The 21,500-nt window shown below is 46.3% G+C and overlaps 11 protein-coding genes across 11 annotated transcripts; 5 read left to right on the top strand and 6 right to left on the bottom strand.

The window, feature by feature from the left end:
* Positions 1-456: 456 nt before the first annotated feature.
* On the top strand, positions 457-1,298 carry GGS22DRAFT_189233 (uncharacterized protein; the record flags this gene model as incomplete). Its single annotated transcript, XM_047964815.1, has 2 exons — positions 457-1,050; positions 1,107-1,298. The coding sequence occupies 2 exons, from the start codon at positions 457-459 to the stop codon at positions 1,296-1,298; spliced, it is 786 nt and encodes a 261-aa protein (XP_047817937.1).
* A 572-nt stretch (positions 1,299-1,870) lies between these two features.
* On the top strand, positions 1,871-3,289 carry GGS22DRAFT_164869 (3-oxoacyl-acyl-carrier-protein reductase). The gene is made up of 3 exons (XM_047961598.1): positions 1,871-1,919; positions 1,983-2,183; positions 2,245-3,289. The coding sequence occupies exons 2-3, from the start codon at positions 2,096-2,098 to the stop codon at positions 3,039-3,041; spliced, it is 885 nt and encodes a 294-aa protein (XP_047817936.1). The 5' UTR covers positions 1,871-1,919; positions 1,983-2,095; the 3' UTR covers positions 3,042-3,289.
* Positions 3,290-3,692: 403 nt separating this feature from the next.
* On the top strand, positions 3,693-4,954 carry GGS22DRAFT_194709 (uncharacterized protein; the record flags this gene model as incomplete). Its single annotated transcript, XM_047965541.1, has 4 exons — positions 3,693-4,211; positions 4,339-4,380; positions 4,565-4,623; positions 4,691-4,954. The coding sequence occupies 4 exons, from the start codon at positions 3,693-3,695 to the stop codon at positions 4,722-4,724; spliced, it is 654 nt and encodes a 217-aa protein (XP_047817935.1). The 3' UTR covers positions 4,725-4,954.
* A 641-nt stretch (positions 4,955-5,595) lies between these two features.
* Positions 5,596-7,189, bottom strand: GGS22DRAFT_164864 (60S ribosomal protein l16). The gene is made up of 5 exons (XM_047961597.1): positions 6,966-7,189; positions 6,632-6,767; positions 6,422-6,475; positions 6,079-6,337; positions 5,596-5,993 (listed from the first exon to the last, which is right to left on the bottom strand). Exons 1-5 carry the CDS (start codon positions 6,984-6,986, stop codon positions 5,855-5,857), a joined length of 609 nt encoding a protein of 202 aa, XP_047817934.1. The 5' UTR covers positions 6,987-7,189; the 3' UTR covers positions 5,596-5,854.
* A 631-nt stretch (positions 7,190-7,820) lies between these two features.
* GGS22DRAFT_19121 (BAG domain-containing protein) lies at positions 7,821-9,321 on the bottom strand. The gene has a single exon (XM_047965084.1). It carries the CDS (start codon positions 8,929-8,931, stop codon positions 7,951-7,953), a length of 981 nt encoding a protein of 326 aa, XP_047817933.1. The 5' UTR covers positions 8,932-9,321; the 3' UTR covers positions 7,821-7,950.
* A 1,124-nt stretch (positions 9,322-10,445) lies between these two features.
* On the top strand, positions 10,446-11,943 carry GGS22DRAFT_164855 (putative glutaredoxin). Its single transcript, XM_047961596.1, has 3 exons — positions 10,446-10,644; positions 11,027-11,086; positions 11,302-11,943. Exons 2-3 carry the CDS (start codon positions 11,035-11,037, stop codon positions 11,556-11,558), a joined length of 309 nt encoding a protein of 102 aa, XP_047817932.1. The 5' UTR covers positions 10,446-10,644; positions 11,027-11,034; the 3' UTR covers positions 11,559-11,943.
* Positions 11,944-12,729: 786 nt separating this feature from the next.
* On the bottom strand, positions 12,730-13,436 carry GGS22DRAFT_19078 (uncharacterized protein). The gene has a single exon (XM_047965025.1). It carries the CDS (start codon positions 13,090-13,092, stop codon positions 12,763-12,765), a length of 330 nt encoding a protein of 109 aa, XP_047817931.1. The 5' UTR covers positions 13,093-13,436; the 3' UTR covers positions 12,730-12,762.
* A 343-nt stretch (positions 13,437-13,779) lies between these two features.
* GGS22DRAFT_180178 (chalcone isomerase) lies at positions 13,780-14,910 on the bottom strand (the record flags this gene model as incomplete). The annotated part of the gene is made up of 1 exon (XM_047963740.1): positions 13,780-14,910. One exon carries the CDS (start codon positions 14,908-14,910, stop codon positions 13,780-13,782), a length of 1,131 nt encoding a protein of 376 aa, XP_047817930.1.
* A 36-nt stretch (positions 14,911-14,946) lies between these two features.
* Positions 14,947-16,884, bottom strand: GGS22DRAFT_164847 (uncharacterized protein). Its single transcript, XM_047961595.1, has 5 exons — positions 16,820-16,884; positions 16,450-16,718; positions 16,282-16,386; positions 15,850-16,223; positions 14,947-15,757 (listed from the first exon to the last, which is right to left on the bottom strand). The coding sequence occupies exons 2-5, from the start codon at positions 16,609-16,611 to the stop codon at positions 15,289-15,291; spliced, it is 1,110 nt and encodes a 369-aa protein (XP_047817929.1). The 5' UTR covers positions 16,612-16,718; positions 16,820-16,884; the 3' UTR covers positions 14,947-15,288.
* A 1,249-nt stretch (positions 16,885-18,133) lies between these two features.
* On the top strand, positions 18,134-19,478 carry GGS22DRAFT_19073 (alpha/beta-hydrolase). Its single transcript, XM_047965016.1, has one exon. It carries the CDS (start codon positions 18,385-18,387, stop codon positions 19,414-19,416), a length of 1,032 nt encoding a protein of 343 aa, XP_047817928.1. The 5' UTR covers positions 18,134-18,384; the 3' UTR covers positions 19,417-19,478.
* Positions 19,479-21,252, bottom strand: GGS22DRAFT_194707 (uncharacterized protein; the record flags this gene model as incomplete). The annotated part of the gene is made up of 5 exons (XM_047965540.1): positions 19,479-19,887; positions 19,950-20,637; positions 20,691-20,858; positions 21,008-21,129; positions 21,186-21,252. The coding sequence occupies 5 exons, from the start codon at positions 21,250-21,252 to the stop codon at positions 19,541-19,543; spliced, it is 1,392 nt and encodes a 463-aa protein (XP_047817927.1). The 3' UTR covers positions 19,479-19,540.
* Positions 21,253-21,500: the final 248 nt, after the last annotated feature.

The raw sequence follows: 21,500 nt of genomic DNA, 5'->3' as shown, positions 1-21,500 counted from the left end.
CCAAATACTCCTTATGTATTTTGACATTGCTGCTTGCGCATGTCACTGCTTCACTTTGAATGGACTTAGCATTATAACGTGCAACCATCTCATTAACTTGATCTTCCATACCAGGTAGGTACCGGTAGGCATATAGACCATACCTTGCCATAACAATCTTGAATTGACATTTAAGAGGCTGTGGACTTAAAATGTGGGAGGGTTACATCGATCTGCAGTCTCCGCGCAGATGGTACCTATATTTTGTGATTTCCTACTAAATCTATCAGCGCTAATTAACTTTTCTAATGATCTCCTTAGAGATAGGGCTTCCACTGCAGGACAGGGGGCTGCGATGATTCATACTTTGGTATATAACACACCTTTTGATCCTTTGAAAATACATAATTCTAACCAATAAGCCATCCACTACTTTGCTTATTCTGTCGCATCTACCGTGAACAGAATCATTCCAAAATGCCTCGCGTTGCAGAGGCTAAGATCTTTCCGGTCCTAAAGGACAAAGTCGCAATCGTAACCGGCGGAGCGCAGGGTATGGGAAAAGCCACCGCGGAAGTTTTCCTGAAAGCTGGCGCTAAGGTGGTGGTCTGCGACATAAAAAAGGAGGGGGAAGACGTCGTCACGGAACTATCAAAACTTGGTGACGTTATCTTCGTCCAAGCCGATATATCCAAGTCCGCAGAGGTGCAAAACCTCATCGAGAAGACAGTAGCACGGTTCGACCGGCTCGATGTCGCGGTAAATAATGCAGCCCTGACCCCAGACAAGACGCCACTCACGGATTTCGACGAGGATTATTGGAATAAACTCACCAGCATCAACTTGACGGGCACGGCGCTCTGTTGCAAGTACGAAATGCAGCAAATGATCAAGCAAGGCGGAAATGGATCAATCGTCAACATCACATCCATCAACGCCTACAGACCTCAGCCCAACATGCCAGCATATACAGTTTCCAAACACGCCTTGATCGGACTCACCAAGCATGCAGCCACGGAGGGCGGTCTTCATAACATCAGAATCAACGCGATCGCACCAGGAGCAATCTACGTGAGAAATGCCCCTACCTCGGCTTTGAATTCCGAAAGCTAACCAAAAGAACATAGTCCGACATGTCCGCTGCTGCATTAAAGACGATGGGCACGACAGAAGAGGCGTTCACTCGCAGCGCCACCGTCTTCGGCCGGTTTGGGATGCCGCATGAAGTCGCGCAAGGATCCCTCTGGTTATGCTCCGACGCCTCGTCGTTTGTGACGGGGGTTTGCCTGCCTATCGATGGTGGCTTTCTAGCTATGTGAGACTGAAAGGAGTTGAATTTATTCGTGGCCATGACGTGTGTGGGGGGCTTCAAATCATTCGATTCATACGCGGTATTCGTAGTTCATGAGGTTTAAATCATTACTTCTAAAAATACCTACCTAGCTAATGGGAGAAGTTCCATGCTATCTGCGATATGTTTAGATTAAATGACCCGACGCGATAACACGCACATCATATTCTTCGCGTATTTAGTGCGAATTATACAGTTCACGTTATTTCGCACTGTCTTACAGGATACCCCGCTGCCCCTTTTCTGGGGATTCGTACCTCCAACCTACGACGGAATTTGCAAAAGACTTCCACCATTACTAGCGGGAATAAAGATCGTGATGACTCAGGTCCGTCCGAAACACTTCCATTCCGCGTAATCGGTTCGGGCGTTCCCCGCAGCTCGCTTATGAGACGTTCTATCTCATCATATCGGCAATCGTGCCATTTATTCTGGAGACAGGGCAGCTTTTGTTTTAGTCAGATGTAACACAGATGCATTCGTATTACCTTCTACCGAATCCCGCGGCACCAACATACATATATATCAAGGATCGGTCCGTGGATCGCGGTTTATAACCCGTGAGGGAGTTGACATGTGCGGTTTAGTTGTACGATGTAACCCTAGAAGACGAAAATCCGGGTCGGAAACTAACATTTCTCTATCTTAAAAGACTTGAAAATGTAGGTATCTACCTAGATAGGTAGTATATAGGTAGGGTACCTACAGAGTGGTAGAGCATTCCTAGCTAGGTTATTCTGTAATATATCAATTCGCTCTCCAAGGATGAGTGCCCCTCAAGTACCTTCATCTAGACCCGTCGTCCCGCGGATTCTCGAAGGCAAGCTAGCCATTGTAACCGGTTCCGCAAGAGGTTCGTCATATCTGCTCAACCTGCAACCTTCATCATAATCTGTATCTAATACATAGTATAGGTATTGGTGCGGCAATTGTCCGCAATCTCGCCAGTAAAGGATGCAACATCGTCATAAACTACGCTACAAAAGCCTCTGACGAGGCGGCGTCTAAAGCGTGTGCTGAATTAGAGAAGGACTTCGGCGTGAAGGCAATCAGAGTCCGCGCCGATGTCTCACAAAGAGCAGACTGCGCCAAGATCATCGAGGCATCCAAAACCCACTTCACAGACTCTCAAACTGGCAAGCTGCAGATCGATATCCTGATCCACAACGCCGCAGTGGTCGTGGTTGGTCCGCTTGAGAGTATCGACGAGGGAGATTTCCAGCATATCTATTCCATCAACGTGCTCGGTCCGATGCTCTTGACGACGGCTTGTATTCCGCATCTACCAACCGATAGATCCGGTCGGATTATCATGCTGTCGAGCATCAACCCCAAGATAGGCACATTAAATACGTCCTTGTATTCCGGTACTAAAGGCGCGTTAGAGGCCATGGCTCGTGTCTGGTGTCGCGAGCTTGCCGAACGCGCAACGGTCAACAGTATTAACCCGGGTCCGGTAATGACCGATATGTACTTGAGGGCACCTGAGGAGGCAAGACAATCGCTGGCACCGTGGAATCCGCTCACGCCGTTATCCCGCGTACGGTCAAGTGATTCTCCTGAGATGCGGGAAATAGGAGATCGTTTGGGTGGCCGCCCTGCCTACGTCCATGAGATTGCTGGTGTTGTCGGTATGCTGTGTACTCCGGAATCAGGATGGTGTACGGGCAGTTTAATAAGTGCCAATGGAGGGCTATCGTTCAGTTATTAGGTTATAATTCCATATTATCTGAGCACACCACTTACTCAACACCCCAAGATCTTACTATCCCCGTTTCAGTCGCATTTATCAAATCAATTTCTTGGACTCCTATGGTTTTAGGATCAGGGCCTTTTCCAGAGTAGTTAGCACCTTTGTACAACAAGCATTTCTACTCATCTTGAATGGTAAACAAAGTTGTTCAATTGCGAAGGAACATTACCGCGCAATCTATGACCAACAACAGTTCGTACTTTACGTAATTACCTATGTACGTGAATTACAAGCTCTAGAAACACTCAATTTCTTCACCTAGGGTGACAATTCATTATCAATTATGACCCTAGCCCAAGATCGTAAAGTTAACATGATACGTGGTCGTCTAAGTGCTCGCTTTCCGCTCTACACCACCGTCCCCTATATCTTCTATGTCCATACCAGCATACACTGCCATAAAAGATGAAGACATCCAGAAGAAGACGCTTCCAACGCAAGCTAAGCGCCAAATTGCAGTAAATTACCAATATGACGATAAACCACCCAGTCACCTCAGAATGTGTTATGTGTTTTTTATCCTAATGAAATTATTTTCAATTTCCTTTCCTCTCCATCTTCCCATCCCTCATCCTTCATCCCGCAACCCTCTTGCAAAACACCACAATCATGGAACCCTCTTCGCCTAAGCGGCCCTACTTGAACTCGGAAGCACTCGCTCAGCTCCCAGACTGCTCGCGTGATTCGGACATCTTCGACCTCATCCTATTACCGAAGCGGCTCGTCGAAGTTCACGCCCGAGGCATTTATCGTCATGGGGAGGTATGCTCACCAAGAGACGAAGCCTTCTACCGCACGGCAGTCCTAGCCATGTTCCAGGGTACTAAAGACGGTCGCATACTCAATGCGACTGATCTCGAGAAGGTCTTCTCCGACTACAGCACAAACCCTGTCCGAGTCATCGATCTCAGTTTGCCGGTGTTGTGGGTTCTCAATACCCGCTACTTCGCCAACCAGCAATTCAACGTCATCTTGCTCCTCATGGGCGACTCGCTGGAAGTTAGCGAGCTCCAGAAGTTGGTCATCCTCATGGATATCATCTTCTACTTCAACAACCTGCTCATGCGTATACTCGATGCTAAGTGCACCGAGGAATTTAAAATGACCATGTTTCCGCGGGAGGTTTATGTAAGTTTTCTATTTTCTTACTTCCATCAAACATACGCCTATCCTTTTCCAACACTTTCAAACCCGTAGAGAGCGCGTTCTCGCCTAGCACGAATACTGCAAATATCGGGGCTAACTATTGTAACAGCATATGCCTATGCTGGCCGATGACGGTGAATTAGCTTATTTTGTAAGTTTCCCCATTATACATCTACCAAATCATCATCCACATCAACTTGTATATCTCAGCATCGATACCTTCATGAGTCGGTAGCTGTTAGCTTGTGCAATACACGTCCCCATTTCCCTCTCTCAACTTCTTCTTGTGTTACTTCCTAGGAAACCTTGTATTAACAAGATGACCCTGTCTACAGGAGAATTTCATCAACTCGATGGAATTCGACGTCGATCAATTGGTATCGGAAATGCGTCGGTAAGCCCCCCTTTCTCCCCACACTTACTCATTCTACATCCACATCTCACTAACATATCTGTATTAGCAACGGAATCCGAAATGGCAACCGACCCCTTTAAGGCTTGATTATTTAGGATTGTTCACCATGCTGAAGAAAGACCCTGTCCCAATCCCTCAGCTATCGACGTAGCTTTCGTCGCACTTGATCACGAATGTTCCTTCCCGCAATCGATTGCCGACAAATTTGGACTTTGCGCATCACTCTAGCTGATCCTTAGCCAACGAGATGAAGTCAGGACCGCATAGAGCAATCGATGATCAACGATCTGAATACATCCACGATTACTGAAAGACTTTTAACACTTGTTCCGTGATTACCTAGAGAGGCGATATCATGATCAATCACGTCGGCATCCTTACCCGTTTTCTATAAATACTTGCGTAGACTTCAGGGATCTAAAGTCAGATACACTGAATACGGCCATTACAGAGAAAAAGCCAGATATAGCTAAGACGGGGATAGTCAGTCCCTGTTTAACATGATAGAACGTCGGGAGAGGGCTGAGTGGTTCCTCTTCACTGGTAGAACACCTTACCACGATACGGACGTAGCAAGTGAAAACAGAACGGCGTTGCCATTTTTCAACTGTTAGAATACTAGGTAGTGACCATCAAGTAGACAGTATACTTCCCAAAAATTCCATACTCCGCAGTACGGCCTAGCGGTGTATGGACAATGTAAACAGATACAATTTAGAATATGTGTTGATCAACTAGCGTCGTTTCGCAGACCTGAAGTTACGGAAATGTTAGGCTGAGCTATACCTGGGTAGGTATCTTACGCTTATATAGTGGTTGGTGCTTGTCGAGAGGAAGAGCGCAACTGCATGATAGTCTGTCTGTCTGTCTGTGGTAGAGTTAAGAAACCACTAGTGGTTATCATCAATGACATCATATCACGTAACACGTCATAGTATGAAGAATTACGAGTTCTCTTTCTTGAGTGTCGTTTTTCTCATTCGGTGCCTAGACGACGAAATTCGTTGAATACAGGACCGGAGCCGGTAATATATCCCTCACCCCATGACCGCCCTGCCTTTCCTCGAATTCCGCAGTATGACAAGTGCAAATATGATGATCGAGTTTCCCTAACCCTCACGCCGGATCTAGTTGCAAGTATGAGACGAATTGTGTTGGTGTTGGTATTTGTTTTGGTCGGAAAGAAAATGCAGAAGAGGCGAAGAAACAATTAGTAGCCGAATGACTCGAGAGCCTTGACCGTCTTGGTGTCGACCTTGGCGTTCTTCTTGGCTTCCGACAGTTGTCGTAGCGCAAGCTTCTTGCGCTCGTAGTACGCCGCACCCTTCGCCTTACGTCGCTCCTCCAATCTATAATTCGTAAGTCAGCAAGGGCTTTACTATGAAGTGCCATAGCTTCACGCGCAATTTGCCAAGGAATGGACAAATAACATACCGCTCAACAACATCCTGGTACTTCCAGCCAACTTCGTGGCTTAGACGACCGACGGTGCAGTACTTGCGACCGGGCTGTAGTCGGAGAACACGGAGAGCCTGGGGAACAACCATCTTCTTCTGCTTGTCGTAAGGGGGGGGGACACCCTCAAAGACCTTCAATCGCTCTAACGCAGCAGCACCTCGGGCAGTCTTGTGGGGGATCATGCCACGGACGGCCTTGTAGAAGATTCTGCCGGGAGCACGGAAGTGGAAGGGGCCTGGGAGTTGTTAGGTAATCCATATAGTTTAAGGCGCGAACCGCGATTTGTGCGGAACCGCCAGGGAAGAGAATTCTGACGTACCACCTCGAGTAGGGTTGTATCGGGTCATCTTGCGAAGGTAGGCATGGTACTTGACTGTAATTTTTTATATCAGCTCTTGTTCTCGGACTTGAAGTCTGCCTCCATCGATGAAACAAAGAATCCCAAGCTCTTAACCAATTCCAACTCAGTCCAACCAAAATATCCAAAACCAATGTGACTGGGGGAGCGGGTGTTATAGGTGTTACGTACGCTTCGCGCGGAAGAATTCGCCGGAGATGTTAAGGGCCTCGCAGCGGACGACAACGATCTTCTGACCGCTGAGGAGCTGCTTTGCGACGATACTGGCGAGTCGACCGAGGAGGTGACCCTTGCCATCAATGACGACCTAGAGAGAAGTTTACGTTAGCCTGAATTCTTTCGAATTTCTCCAGTTATAATTATCACCGATTTGGTGATTTGGTGTAGGGTCGCGAGTGATAATGCCCATTTCCTCCTCAATCAGCCAGCCACATCAATTCGAAATACTCCGACTCGCTCTTCCCAGGGAAATCAGAACGTTGGATGGATCTTGTCTTTTACTTACAACAGGCTCGAAGGACGACATCTTTCTGAATCGTCACCACGGTTTCGCGGGTGGAAACTTAAGAGGCGGACAGGATGAAGAAAGAAAAGAGAAGGAGGAATGGAATAGGCCGAGAGCGCAATGAAATATGCGTCTATAACCTATTAAATCCTCGCTGTTGTATGTTAGTAAAGTCGCGGGTTGGTTGTTGATGGTCGCAAATATGAAAGGTTCATCACAAGATGTTGAAAATTAATCGGGAAACACATTACCTGAGAGTGTGCACAGTGGGAGAATATCACTAATCCCGATTTGGAATGGTGGGGCTAAAGCGGAAGCGAGAGGGTTTATCGCCTAATATCACTAGGGCTTGCATAACCTAATAATTCTTACAAATTTAATGCCTGCCAAATTCGAGTAGCAGCTGGCAACGGGCTGAACGGCATTTCGGCAAGTCCATCTGACTCATCTTTGGTGGACATCCGGACTCACTTGCCGGATCTACACAGTCTACGTAGATACTTAGGTACATGTCATTGAAGCACTCGATGTATCTTCACGATGTCTTCTCGCTGTTCAAATACCTGTCCACCGTTTCATTCATGCTTGAAATCTTACAGCCCCATTCGCTTGACAATGACAACGATAGCAATGATATCATTATTAATTTTTTCTTTCTTGTTCTTTCATAAGTCAAAATCTACCTTTATCAAATTGACACCCCGTCTGCCCGTGCAAGCCTGCTAATGCAACCAATCGCCCAGTCTTGGTGTAGTATTAGAGTCAATGATCTCTCCTTCCTACCTCACTATGCTCTTCGTAAACTGTCCGACTATGGAAAGATAATCCTTCGGACGTAGGCAACGATCCAGTGCTATGGTAGGCATTTGAGGGGAGAATCGTTCTATACAGGAAAAATAAAAATAAAAACTTGTCGTAAAACATGTTATAATTGGGTCAACTACCTGGCAAGCAGTTAGGTGATGGGGAATAGCTATAGCGTAGATCATCTTCCCCTTGACCTGCTGGAGGAGGGTTGGCGTTCGTCAAGCTGCCTCAAGATATCCTGAACATAATTGACCAATTCCTTTCTCTTCGCCCTGATATCCGGATCACCTCCTGTATCTACTTCGTCAAGCTTTAGTAGCGTATGTTGCATTACCGTCTCGCTTAGCTTTCGGTGTTCGTCTTCGCACTTCTTCTTATCCGATGGCGTATTGCTTATGAATTGTCGGCAAAGAGGTAAGAGCTTTGCGTCGAAGTTAGATCTGATCGCGTCTAGTTTTTCGCTGGCACCGGAAGGCACCGCAGGGGAGGGTACTCTCGATGGCTGGGTGGAAGGATCCGGTGATCCGCGTCTGCCTTCGTCACGTTGTCCTGGCACTTCGAGATTCGCAGAGCTTTCTGCAGGACCGGGACGTTCCCTCTTTCTCCTTTTAGTCTTGCTCTTCTTTTTTCTCGACTTTTGCTGGTCGATGGAATCTTCTGTGACAACAACTTCTTCGCTGCTGCTCTCTGCATCCTCGTCGCTTATCCTGCCTTCGGGTACCACAACTAGCAGCTCGCTGTTGTTCTTTACGCCGTAGTCGCGGATAGGGACATCCTGCTCTTTGAGGTGGCGGCCCTTGTAGAGCATCTTCAAGCGACGAATTCGACGATCGCTGAGATCCATAACCAATCCAGCGCGTTCACGCACATCCAGCACGCGCAACTTGCCATCGCCGATAGAATATGCAGGGAAGTGTACTGGGTATGTGATGCCTTTGTTCTTGATTAGAAGTACGTCATCGTCGAGGGGGGCGTTGGGCGGTGGCCGTCGGCCTTGAGGGTCGTAGGCTCGGGTAGGAGATTGTAAAGAATTTTGGAGGTCTTCCGATGTGATGTAGCTAAAGTCATCATCAGTGACATGAGGCACGTCTTGATTATCGGACTGAGAGGCGTAGGGAGATATGGCGTCGCGAGAACCCCAGCCGAATCGAGACATCATGCTGAGAGGCAATGCAAGGGCTGCGGCTGTACCAGCAATAGTTGAATAGAGTAAAGTCGGTGATACTCCCTGCGAAACAAGGTACTCGTTAGATCCGGCAACGGCTTCGGAAAGATGGCCAACGGTTGTCTCAACGTAAGTTTGCAATGCAGGCGGTAATAAGGCAGTGATGTTCTTGAAGGCACTAGCTGATGCCAAGAATGCCTGATTCGAAGCCACTTTGAAGAGCTAGGTTGTCCCGGAGGACACCCAGCGAGGTTTCTTTATTTTAACTTGCGGAGAAGTTGAAAGGTGCAGATGCAGCAGCAGGTGGTACCGATACTTGCGGCAGGCAATCGTCTGAGAATTAGGTATTCGCTGCTCGACTTAATGCAGGTGATCTCGGGACGGAGCTGTGCAGAATGGCCCTAGGACTTTTCAACGAGTTTCCGTTGGCCGTTTTCAGGTCGCCTTCTCCTTCTCCTCCTACCAAAAATCGAAGTTGTTTGTAGCTGCGACTTCGCCCGGCACCGTCTAGTACTGTCTAGTACTGCCGAGTACAGCCCAGTACAGCCTGGTACTAGTACTAGAAGTGTATAGGTTACTATAGGTGCTGACCTATAATATTCGTGGGGTCAGGCTCTAGACTCCAGAGATCTGCAAGATTCGTGCAGTAACTTCGTCTACTTTGGACACCTTTGGATTCGAATGGATTCTTATGGACTTCCAATGAATTTGTCTGGCTCCAGCGCTTGTCGTACGCAGTGTAAGGTTTCGTTTCGACTATTCAGCGGAGCGTTTGATGTGTTGTCACTGCGGAAAATACAGTTCGGTCAAGAGTGAACCCACGATAGGTTGTCTAGGTTGGCTGGATGGTCATGCGATTCAATGGACAGGTTGCTTAGGTTGCTTAGGTTGCTTATGGATCTTCAGTCGCGAAATTGACCAAGACGTGTGCTTCTTATTGGATCGGTTCTTAGGAAAGTTCCACAGCTAAGGCATCGCATCTATGATTGTGCAACTCCTCCTTTCTTGCCTTGGGACTTGGGGCTCGAATCACCAGATACGGGTATGCGGGATAAAGATTGAGTTATCCTCTAGCAGTGATGAGGAGATGGGATTCCGTCGCAATTGGATGGTACGTATGTATGTACCGTAGATAACGATGGGGGAAAGAAGGCATTTATTGGGCAGAATGTTAGTGAAGTTTGGTCGGAGTTAGTGAGAGGAGTCTTCGAAAAGAGACGTTTTGTCAATTGCCAATTGGTGAGCCAAGTGTCAGACAAGGCTGGCTTGGGATTAATCTTACGAAGTGTCAGTAAAAAAAAAAAATAACAGATTACATACGGAGTCCCAAGTTGCGCCTAGTAGATTCTAGTTAGATGTCCTGGCAGACTAGCAGACTAGCAGGGGACTGTTAGTTTCGCCTAGCCTTATTAGGTAAGGCGGTGGCAGAGTCGTTGAATGGCGTCGTTATGTAAGCAAGCTGTTTCCCGAGACGAAAATCACTTTGGCTCTTCATTGTCCCACTTCCATTGAATAAACATTTCTCACATCGAAGTAATTGCGTCATTTTTGTCCCTCATCTTTAACCCTGTTCTCTTACCAGAGTCCCGACTTCCAAACAAACTAAAATACTTAGTTACATATTTGTACCTGTAGCCGTTAGACATGTATCCCTAGACCAATATTTGTATGAATCAGTACTTATCCATTCAAAGTAGTGAACATTAGGTATGTATTCTGTAAATTCTTTTTATATCCCGAGGTCTCCGATTTCTCTGTTATCTTGGTTCTGTGTGACCTATGATCTCAAATCATCAATCCCTAATCCGTTCTAATCTGGTTTACAATTGCACCTTCTGCCGTCATCTACATCCCGCTGTCGCAGAATCACCTGTCACTTGGCAAAAAGGGGTAGCGGTTACTACATATCCCTCCCTGACAAATACACCCATACCATTTGCTATTTCCATATCCATTAGATCATACTAAATCGGGTGTGACTATAAAACTTGAAATACCCCACCAGTTCAGTGTCACATCTTTGCGACAGTTATCAACAACTCAACTTTCATGTTTCTTATCCGACGATTCTTCTCATCTCCTATAACAGCACAAGTCATGGCCGACGCAAAGACCAAAGCCCAGAGCATCATCGACGAGAATGCCGTTGGTAAGTTCCCATGTGATGTTTGCTATGTTCAACCCGGTTATTCAGTGTTTGCGAACCAACTGCAGCAACTCGCTACCAACATCTGCATTATCTCCCATATACCGTCTGCAGTCTACAGTCTATAGTCTGCCGTCTACCATTACCATCCTTACTTAAACTTCCCAACAAAAATAAATAGAGAGGACAATAACTAACAGATTTACCCCCTTCCGTAGCCGTATTCTCCAAGAGCTACTGCCCCTACTGCAGCTCCTCGAAGCGGCTCCTCGACAGCCTAGGTGCCAAGTACAAGCTAGTTGAGTTGGACGAGGTGTCGGACGGTTCCGAAATCCAAGCCGCGCTGGCTGAGATATCGGGCCAGCGCACCGTTCCCAACATCTGGATCGGCAAGAAGCATATCGGCGGCAACTCTGACCTGCAGGCCAAGTCCGGCGAGCTCAAGAACCTCCTCTCCGAAGCCGGCGCCCTATGACTGCATGGACCCTCCTCCAAGCTATGAACGAGTTATGAATGGATGAGTTCCCAGCCAGGGACATCACTTCGCTGTTTATAGAGTTGTTCTCTTAAGAGCTATAGAACTATACAATGCGTTGGTTTCAACATCTGAGGAGATGCATCGGAATGTACTCTTTTCTATCATGCGAATCAGAGAGCGAGAAAGCGATGCAATATGGTTAGGCTTCGATCGACTTTGTCTCGGATAGATGTCTACACACCTAAGCCCCACCGTTAATAGACTTATGGATGCGCCATGAACAGACGAAGTATGGTTCCGAAATCTTCTTGCTTGTGACTTAGTGGATACTACAACGATAAGAAAATGTTTTAAATATCTGCATTATCTATACTATGACTCGAATCAATGGTCACAAGTGCATATGTAGATTCTGTGGTTTTGGCGTTCGAGTTGGTGACTGCGCTTTATTTACTAGCGGTCAGCCCTAGATATATAGTGACGCCCCCTTAACTACCCAAGTCTAGATTCACGACCCTCCTATTTTATACTTTCTGTCCATGGTGTATGAATATCCTAATGTTTGAGTAGGTAATAACTCTAACCCCCTTTATTTGCTTATGATTTTATCATGTTATACTTCTCGAGCGTGTGAATAAACTTGTCAGATCTAACAATGACTACTCACAGATAGCTGATTACCACAACCCTTCGAATTAGGATTGGGGAAATTCCATACCGGTATCCTCAAATATCACCATACAGCAGAATTTTGACCGGTGGTTAGAATCGGTACTCCATCGGATGAAACACTAGGAGAACTAGTATTGCTATTGAGCACCTAACATTGAACGTATAATAAAGGCCCAGGGATTTGGTTTCTTATCTCCCAAGATCGATTAACAGCGAACATAACCGACAAGCCGACCAAAATGATTACTCATGCAGTCGCCAGAACATCTAGGCCGGTCGGTTTTCTCTCCAAAACATGAGTGTGTAGCCTTCACACCATCGAACAGCCAACGGCTTTTTGCATGTATATTCCTTCGCTGGCTCCGAATGCGGCGTAACTTCGTAAATCCATATCCATCTTATCTTTCAGCACACGTGCCAAAGAAAAGGTCGAGACCGTTCCGCCACGTACCGGGGCTTTGAACGTAGCTTCCGGGGCTGAATCCGAATCCGAACCATCGTAACACGGCAGAGCATACGGGACGAATAGTTACTTATGCGCCGCGTGGTGGTGATGAAAGGGGCCTCCCTCCTCCGAGATTCTAGCAAGCCTGAAAGACCGATGCGACTGATGGGACTGAAGCTCGTATGATGGCGGCACGTAAGGGATGGCTGTGGTGTCGACGCCCGGCGTACTGCCCGTTGCGGTGTCGCCCGTACCACCCGCTGTAACTCCTACTCTGGCAGCGTTGCTAGCGGCTGCTTCGGTGTGCTCGGAATGGTTCGCGCGCCGGAAGGGACAGTACCACATGGCTAAGATGATTGCGATCAGGACAATTGGGACGAGAATGACACCGATGGTGCCCGCCGTGCCCAACATTTCCCTACTGGTTAGGTCCGTGAGATAAACCGGGCATTGAGTGTTCCGACACAGTTAACTGTGCTGCTGAGGATCGGTCATTTGGGAATTCGAGAATGATCTTGGAGCGGGCATCTGGGAGGTTTGGTCGTCTAGAAATGTCGCAACGGACGGAGAAAAAAGGAGATGTTCGGCATGATCGACTAGCCTTTTTGAAGTTTCCTGGTTTCGAAAGTCTGGTGGTTACATGTCCATCCGCTACTACGTGACCATTTAATTTGCATTTTATACAGCCAAGATGGTTCTTTGCTGACACCATGTCTTGGACCTGGTGTTTTCGATAGTATTTGAATCTGCCAGCGTCAATATCACAGCCACCGACTCCGGCAGACGATGTGTGTCCTTCCTCATGATGAAACGGGGCCAAGCATCTCGGATCGAGGAGGTGAACAAGACATCGTCACATTCGGATCTTTAGCCTAGTATACCCGGCCAAGAAGCATGTTCGAATCATCCGGGACATTCTTGCATTACCGAATAAGGCACCTGGTGGTGGGTAGTACGAACGAGCAAATTGACATGATCATGATGCTCTCGCTAGATGACACAAGAGTGGATGGAATGCTGCGTAATATACACCAATGTACAGTTGCTCAACGCTCAAAAATGCGCAGTTCACCAGTTATAGGCGACTTCGGCATATACGCGTCATACTACCTGTGTAGCGACCGTACCCACCGGTCTCTCCACAAACTCCATGATACCTTCGACTATGTTCTTTCTTGCAGGTTCGGACGCAACCTTGCTGCCGGCTAGGTAGTTGAGCCACAGTAATCGAGACAATCGTTCTTCGGCCACACTTCCGAGGGCGATTATTCCAGTCTTTCCATCGTCAAATGTGATAGTCAATTGCCCGGCTGCATCTCGAACTAGGAGCATTTCCCGTTTCTTCGGCACCTTTCCGCGGTTGAATAAGCTTCGGAACTGCTTCATTGCTTCTCCGAATGCTTCATCGCCGTAGTCGCTGTTGTTTCCTTGTGACCTCGCCGTTATTGCGCGTACGAATCCATCCCTCAGGTGATGGAAGTCCGTATCCCTCGTAGGCACGATTCTGAACAACGAGCGCGGCTTCACCTCTTGAAGAATCTCGGTCCATAGCTTTTCCCCTCGTTCCGGGTCTAGTAATATTTTGCGCAACTCATCCTTTTCGTTCGGTACTAGTGTTGTCGCGATAGGATTTATCGCCTTGGTTAGACGTGACTGTATCGCAGCGATGTCTTGTGTCGCGATATAATACCCTACCATATACACTTGGATGCTTATGAAGCTCACCGTTCTCACACCTAGCCCGACCAAAGTGTATTCCACCCCATTGATCTTCTCTCGCCCTTCTTCAGCCCCAAGAGTAAGATCAAGTACCCTTGGAAATGTAGGAATGGTACTATTCCCCGTCGGAACGAGTTCCGTGCCGTCCCCGCTATGAATGACCGTCTTGCGCTTCGAGCCAGCTTCGGTACTAAAGGGATCCAGTTTATCAGGCAGTCCGCTGTCAAGCTTCTTTGGCGTGCGAAGCTCCTTATAAAACAGGTATGAGAAGTATCCGGTTATAATAGTACCGGATATCGCACCACAGAGCAGGAAAAACTGCCGTTTCGCATTATGGGCAGCAGCGTTCGCACGCATACGATTGACATTGAGATCCTCGAGTTGTGGTGTTCGTGATTGCGTTCGGATGGATCGCCATTGTCGCGGATTGGTACGTTGAAAACCTGAAAGATAGCATGGACGTGGCGTAAGAGACCTTAACGTGTTTTTAGGCAAGTAGCGTATCGGCTTCATCGTGGGCAATGGTGTCTAATAGACATTTGGTAGACTTTTAATGATTAATAAATGAAAGTCAGCAATTCGAGAGACCTTCCCGAGCTACGTATTAGCTAAGCACGCTAACGATAGATACTTAGGTACATGTATAGGGGAATGAAAATCGGACTACTTTTACGTCATCAACGGGTCAATGTAAACCCCGCTTTCACTTAGTCAGCTTGGCGCGACTTGAGTGCGGGGTGTAGCACCCCTCATAAAAGGGGGCCCCTTTTTCATCTTTCACCACTAAGGTTGTGATAATTATTTGGACATACTCTATAAATCCATAGACAGGTAGCAGGTATATACAATTTTCTACGTACCTCAAGTCATTGATCTCATCATTTAGATCCTTCAAACAGGTTCTATACTACCCCCTGATGTCTGTACTGTTATGTCATATTGAATAACCTTCCGAATACCCCGAGCTTCTTCAATATCGCTGACCTGGTCCCCCGAGTAACCGGTTTCTAACATATACTCCTGGCTGGTACCGCCTGTAGAGTGTTTTCGACACTCAACACGAGTTACGCGCGTACTTAGTATTTCTTTGTCTCCCCGCATCGGGGCCCAATAACTACGACTAGAACTGTTCGAATGCTGGCTTGGTTTAAAGCCGGCTGAGACGCGTCTCGGAGGCGAGGCAAATATCGATGGAAACATATAGTTGAGAGGCCCCTTACACATGGGCAGACATGCGCAGATAATAGCAACATTTTCTTCGATGACTGTCCAAGTGGAGGAAGCAACGTCGTAAGTGGGATCGGAACTGGTGGAAGAGAAATTAAGCGTCTGCATTCGCAATATACTTGTTATTGTGACGCTAATTATTCAGGTCAGCCATGTTACAGCTCACACTTTGCAGCGGGTATCTCATCGATGTCAGGATATTGATCACCAACAGTTGGGACTTACAAGATGCCTAGAGCAAAAACGATTATCAACGCCCATTTCTGCTTCGTTGGAAGACTGGATCGGTAGATTGGCTGCATTGGCAACACGAGTATCGCAATATCCGTAGCTATCGAAAAACCAGCATTCGCGTACCAGTTACCAGTAATGCTGATACATGTCCCTGGTATGGATTTATCCCATGCTCTGCTGATGGGGGTACACTGCCAAATCGACGAAGCAAAAGTCGCCACCATGTATCCCAGAATGATACTCAGTAAGATGTAGCATGAGATCTTAAACCATCGCTGAAGGAATATGCGGAGATACAATAAGATAACAGATGCCTTGGTCAGATTCAATGTGAGCTTGTAGAATGCTTGCGCAATATAATAGAGCTTTTCATATATCAGTTGACTTGATTAATGAGTAAGGTTCTGTCCAATATGTAGTTACCTCAAGCGTGAGTATTTGCTCCGATACGGTAATCTCATAGATATGTTGTCCAAAGCCATGCATACAGGCAACTATCAACAGACTCGAGACAATCTGAGCAAAGGTCTTGAAGGGGCATAAGTTAGTTACCGTGGAAGATCTGTCCGGAGAGGACTAAGTGAAGCATACCCATGAAACTATGATGGTATAATCATCCCATCCTAAGCCCGAGCCTGTCTTAAGCCGGGATGATATTCGTATGATCAGGAATATGGGGGTCAAGACGAAGAAAACAATGCAAGGGATTTCTATATCGAGGACATTGGTATCCACTTTGATGTTATCATCCATGACTATGCGCAGTCACAGGAAAAAATGGCCTTTCTCTAAAAAGGCTCCTGTATTGTGATCTTTGAATGTCTCGTAGGTATCACTTATATAAGGTTATCGCACATAGTCTTTCCCCGTTTCAATCATCATATCAGCTCAGAACTTCCTAAAAAAGAGGCCATTAAGCCAAGCTCATATAGTTGCGGATATCAATCTTACTATAACTCACCAAATGCAGGAATCAAATTCCCGAATCGGCAACCTTCGTGAACAGACACGTTACGCAAGGTCACGAATACCGGCGTCGTATTCAGATCGTATGCTTGTTTTCTATTGGAGATGGGCGGCACGCTTTATAACCATGACTAACTTACATAATTGCTTAACTCTAGAAACTGCCCAATGTTGGATGTACCGAGCTTCCGTACGCGGACAAGAAAGGTCTGGTCGCCGATTCTCATACCACATCTTAGTGTCGCCTAGGTTACCATCCGATCTACAAAGCCAGCCATTGTTCTCCATATAATATGCTCTAGTGATCTACAGGTAAATCTAAACCAAAATAACAATGTGTGGAAAGCGTGGGGGCATATTTGTGCTTTACTGTACAATTTAAGTCTAGAGGACAAAGTCACATTGGGGCTATGTGTGAATTGAGTGGGTTGATGTCGGAATACTTAAGCTTTATTAAAATACTTAGTTCATTAGGTAGGTAGTATGAAGATTTGATATTTTATTTCTCTATATAAGATGGTTATAAGTTCTTAACTTTATCTATGAGTCGGGACTATAGTTATGGTAAACCGAACAAGTTACATTAAATGTCGAGACCGCAGCACTCAATGTCCTGCTGACTTACCACGGTACTTTTGACTGGCAATTGACCTCGATCATTTGTGAAGACGGTTGCCCACCCATACATAATGACTAAACATTAGTATTTGCTCATTAGCAAGAAAGCTTCCACAATCTTGAAGGGCCTGAGGTTACATCGGAGCCATAACGCAATATGGAAGCTCCAACTAAGCGATATCTCTGCTGCAACTCTAGAGATGCCAAGATCGAAAAATTGTCTAGACCCGTTCTTTCCCGGCACTTGAACATAGTAAGTAACTGATGGTGGGACGGACTTCGACGGGATATGCTCGAATTTTATTACTTAGACAGAAACCCTAAGACACATGGCATACCTCAAGAACACTACGTCAATACTAATTTCTGTGGAAATTGGGATTGGCTTATTACTTGCTAGGGAACTTTGGTTCTTTATAAACCTCCCTTTCCCCTCATAAGTTTTCAATTGTGATTTAACACAAGTTCTACCCACTGAGTGAGTAGAGAGTTGGATCCACGAAGGTAGAATCTCCAAATGTCCATGTACTAACTGAGGCAATGCCCCGATTATGTGACAGTGCTTTATACCGACACTAGGCAGGTTTTCCCCAGCTTCCGCCGCGCCGGACGTACATATATGGAGATTCGGCTACAATATCAGTGTTTGGATAACCGCCGATCCGTCGAATCTAGATGCAATGAGGGGTTGGAGATCATATAACTTGTTATTGAGGTACGATGCAGGACAATAGAATTTATTATCGTCGTGATGTAGATTCTACCATATTTAGAAATAATATCATCTCATACCACTGCTAGAGAACATCATGATTGAGTCTTAACCTTACAGAATTATGACCCCAGATATTATCCTTGAAGTACATATTTAGCGACCGCTCATTATATGATGTCTTGAAGGGTTTCTTTGCGTGTAATTGAGTTTTATGCGCCGATAACATTATGAAAACATTCGCAATCGCTCTGACTATTATCGGATTCGCCATATCTACCCCCCAATATGTAGCAGCCCAAGATCCAGGACCGATATGCGATGTACCCTCTGCTGGGGACTTAAACGGTTCGAATTTCACATATCCGTTTCCACTGAAAACTTATAAGTTCACCTCCCAACTCCAAGAGGTTGAAATGGCTTTCATGGATGTTACTCCAACAACTGAGCCGAACGGAAAGACTGCTATTTGTCTACATGGGAAGAATTTCTGCGGGCCCACGTGGGAGGAAACTGCTAGGCAACTTGCTGGAGTAGGTTACAGAGTTATCTTGCCCGATCAAGTTGGCTTCTGCAAGTCTTCGAAGCCAAGCTCATATCAATACACCTTACAACAATTTTCATATAACACGAAAAGTCTCTTGGACGTGCTTGGAATTGAGAACGTGACAGTGATCGGCCACTCTCTAGGAGGAATGACATCTATACGCTTCGGCTTGATGTTTCCTGAGATCGTTGAGAGGTTGGTATTGGTAAACCCTATCGGTTTGGAAGATTGGAAGGCCCTCGGCGTGCCTTATAAGCCTGTCGACATCTTAGACGTTATCGAGTCTTCAAGCAACTATACAACAATTCGAGAATACGAACAACCGACGTATTATGTTGGAAAGTGGGACGTCGCATACGATGTATGGGTGAATATGTTAGTCAATATTTATCAAGGGGATCAGGCGGCTGCGTTTGCCTTCAACCAAGCCCTTGTCACCGACATGGCCCTCAGCGCCCCGGTGGTTTATGAGTTTGGAATACTAAAGCCGCGGACACTGTTGTTAATCGGCAAAAAGGATAATACAGCTTTGGGTAAACAATGGAGCCCACCGGAGGTCCAAGCCATACTGGGTCACTATGATGTGCTGGGAAAGCAAGCAGCTGCGGCTATGCCAAATGCTGAACTGATTGAATTTCCAGACTTGGGGCACGCACCACAAATCCAAGAACCTGGGATATTTCACGAAGCATTATTGGCTTGGCTATTAGAATAGAATTTTGTAACTTCAATTCTTGGGACGAAATTGTCAACATAGGTATGCGCACCTCAAGTAATACATATCCGAATAGCATAGACTCCCTCTATGATGCCTCTTCTATCTATACCTAGGCAACCAACTATAGTTGGTTTTCCAATGGAGCCCTATCCTCTTTAATATCGATCTTCATAGTGATACAAGTGCCTAAGCCGGCCAGTCCGGTCATAAGGGATTCCATCTGCGCACCAGTGCATATCATGTTAACGCAGACTTGATAGTGCGCCGACTGGTGACTCCATCCTGATATGCTCGTCCTAGGTGTTGTGCTCGCGCTAGTACCAAAATGCATACTAGGGGGTGTATCCCTGGAGCCGGGAATAGAGCTCGTATCTATTCCCGCTGTGGTGGAAGGAAGTATTTCAACCGTTCTGTGTAATTCATGAAATCCTATTGGGTTGGATAGATCGATATTCGTAGGCGTGGTACCTATTTTCAGTTAGTTAGAATGCCCTCGTACATTGGTTACTGGGAAGATCAAGCCCAATTACCGTATGATTTATATTGCAATCCTGTACTAATTACCCCTGAATCCTCCATACCACAGAGGTAGTTCTCCCCGGGTGTCAATTCTAGTAAATCTTCATAGTGTATATGACTTTCTGTATCGTTTGTCCAATTATCCATAGGAATAGGATGGGCGTCATGATGGAAATAGTCGAGGGAAGGAAGAGCGCTCGGCTCAGGAAAGTCGGCCCAATCGCTTGAGGCTGTTACAGCTGTGTCTTGCATCTGGATGTCTACTGCCCCATTATCAACTCCATTATGGCTATTCCCATGTTGAATTTGAGTGATGCTGTTTTTGGAGTTTCCGCCTTCTCTACTTTCATCATCTCCATCGTCGTCTTCATTTTCCTCATCCTCATCCTCATCATCCTCTTCCTCGTCTGATTCGATTAGAATGTCGACCGTATCAGATCCCCTATCTTGGTTTGTTTGAGCTGGTGGACTCCACTTGACGTCTCTCTTAGAAGGCGTCATAGTAGGCTCAAAGTTAGATGGGGATGTTTCAACTGATTTCCTGACTGCAGACTCCCTTTTGTTTTCATTTTCATGCTTTAGTCTCAGAGTAGAATACCGATTTTTCAGTGCAAGTCTGGTCCTAGGAGGTACATGGGACGCCGCTATAGTCGCCCAATTGGTGCTATGAGTAAGAACTGCATGAAGCAGATTAGCATCCTGGAAGACGTTAGTGATTACCCAGTAGTAACGTTTCGAATGGTGGGGAAGACCTCTTCTGCTGTCCAGTCACAGTAATTAATACCTGGGTCTAGCACTTGACTCCAATGACTTGAACATTGATCAGGATTCCTGGATTTTATAGCACGCGAGACCCGGCTCCAATTTGCGCCATATTTCCTAACAGCCTCAATGAGACGTTCATCCTCTTCTTCACACCACTTTGATTGTCATGGTTAGCAATCTTCCTAAGAAAGTCTTTCAGGAGTCACAAGAATATTTGAGAATCGTAACTCATTGGTGAACCTTGTTACGAAGATCTCACTCCCGAAACCAGAAAAAAAGGGGAGGGGCTTTGGGCGTTACGTACTGGCCCTTTTGTGGTGCCATCTGCTAGACTGTTCCACCATCTACGACGACAGTCTTTATTTGATCGGCCGGGCACAGATTTGGCCAAATCTCGCCAGAGTAGCGGGCGGCCTTGCGTCGTAGCTTCACAGAGTCAGTATCCATAGTATAGATAGGAACATTCTCCCCTAGTGACTTACCACTTTCCACAGCACGACGTAGTAAGGTATCCTCCTCCGCTGTCCATCGTCGCCGAAGGCGAGCCATGTCGTCTGAGTACTAATGTTTTAAACGTCGAAGTGACCTTGGATGCTTTGATATTATGATGATCCTCCCATGATACTGATACAGTACTACTATACAACTGACATGAAGCAGATATATAAACGGAGACAAGTATTTAAGTTGGACACAGGGTTTAGAGACACTGGACAACTGCAAGGATACCTGGCAGGGTCAGTGGCTTTTGACTTGGTCCCTGATAAATGGATAAATAACCTCACGAGAGATTTCGT

Source organism: Annulohypoxylon maeteangense (genome assembly GCF_022496945.1).
Source record: "Annulohypoxylon maeteangense strain CBS 123835 unplaced genomic scaffold GGS22scaffold_10, whole genome shotgun sequence".
NCBI lineage: Eukaryota > Fungi > Ascomycota > Sordariomycetes > Xylariales > Hypoxylaceae > Annulohypoxylon > Annulohypoxylon maeteangense.
Note: the sequence above shows the minus strand (reverse complement) of the source record. Positions and strands in the feature narration are given on the sequence as shown.

Bases quoted from the DNA above. Each gene is read 5' to 3' on its own strand.
- GGS22DRAFT_164869 (XM_047961598.1), top strand. From the start codon at position 2,096: ATGAGTGCCCCTCAAGTACCTTCATCTAGACCCGTCGTCCCGCGGATT. The intron at 2,184-2,244 runs GTTCGTCATATC...TACATAGTATAG, and splicing joins TGTAACCGGTTCCGCAAGAG to GTATTGGTGCGGCAATTGTC.
- GGS22DRAFT_164864 (XM_047961597.1), bottom strand. From the start codon at position 6,986: ATGTCGTCCTTCGAGCCTGTT. The intron at 6,338-6,421 runs GTACGTCAGAAT...AACAACTCCCAG, and splicing joins ATACAACCCTACTCGAGGTG to GCCCCTTCCACTTCCGTGCT. The intron at 5,994-6,078 runs GTATGTTATTTG...TACGAATTATAG, and splicing joins TACCAGGATGTTGTTGAGCG to ATTGGAGGAGCGACGTAAGG.
- GGS22DRAFT_19078 (XM_047965025.1), bottom strand. From the start codon at position 13,092: ATGTTGGGCACGGCGGGCACCATCGGTGTCATTCTCGTCCCAATTGTC.
- GGS22DRAFT_164847 (XM_047961595.1), bottom strand. From the start codon at position 16,611: ATGGATGATAACATCAAAGTGGATACCAATGTCCTCGATATAGAAATC. The intron at 16,387-16,449 runs GTATGCTTCACT...TGCCCCTTCAAG, and splicing joins ATACCATCATAGTTTCATGG to ACCTTTGCTCAGATTGTCTC. The intron at 16,224-16,281 runs GTAACTACATAT...ATATATGAAAAG, and splicing joins AGCAAATACTCACGCTTGAG to CTCTATTATATTGCGCAAGC.
- GGS22DRAFT_19121 (XM_047965084.1), bottom strand. From the start codon at position 8,931: ATGATGTCTCGATTCGGCTGGGGTTCTCGCGACGCCATATCTCCCTAC.
- GGS22DRAFT_19073 (XM_047965016.1), top strand. From the start codon at position 18,385: ATGAAAACATTCGCAATCGCTCTGACTATTATCGGATTCGCCATATCT.
- GGS22DRAFT_164855 (XM_047961596.1), top strand. From the start codon at position 11,035: ATGGCCGACGCAAAGACCAAAGCCCAGAGCATCATCGACGAGAATGCC. The intron at 11,087-11,301 runs GTAAGTTCCCAT...CCCCTTCCGTAG, and splicing joins CATCGACGAGAATGCCGTTG to CCGTATTCTCCAAGAGCTAC.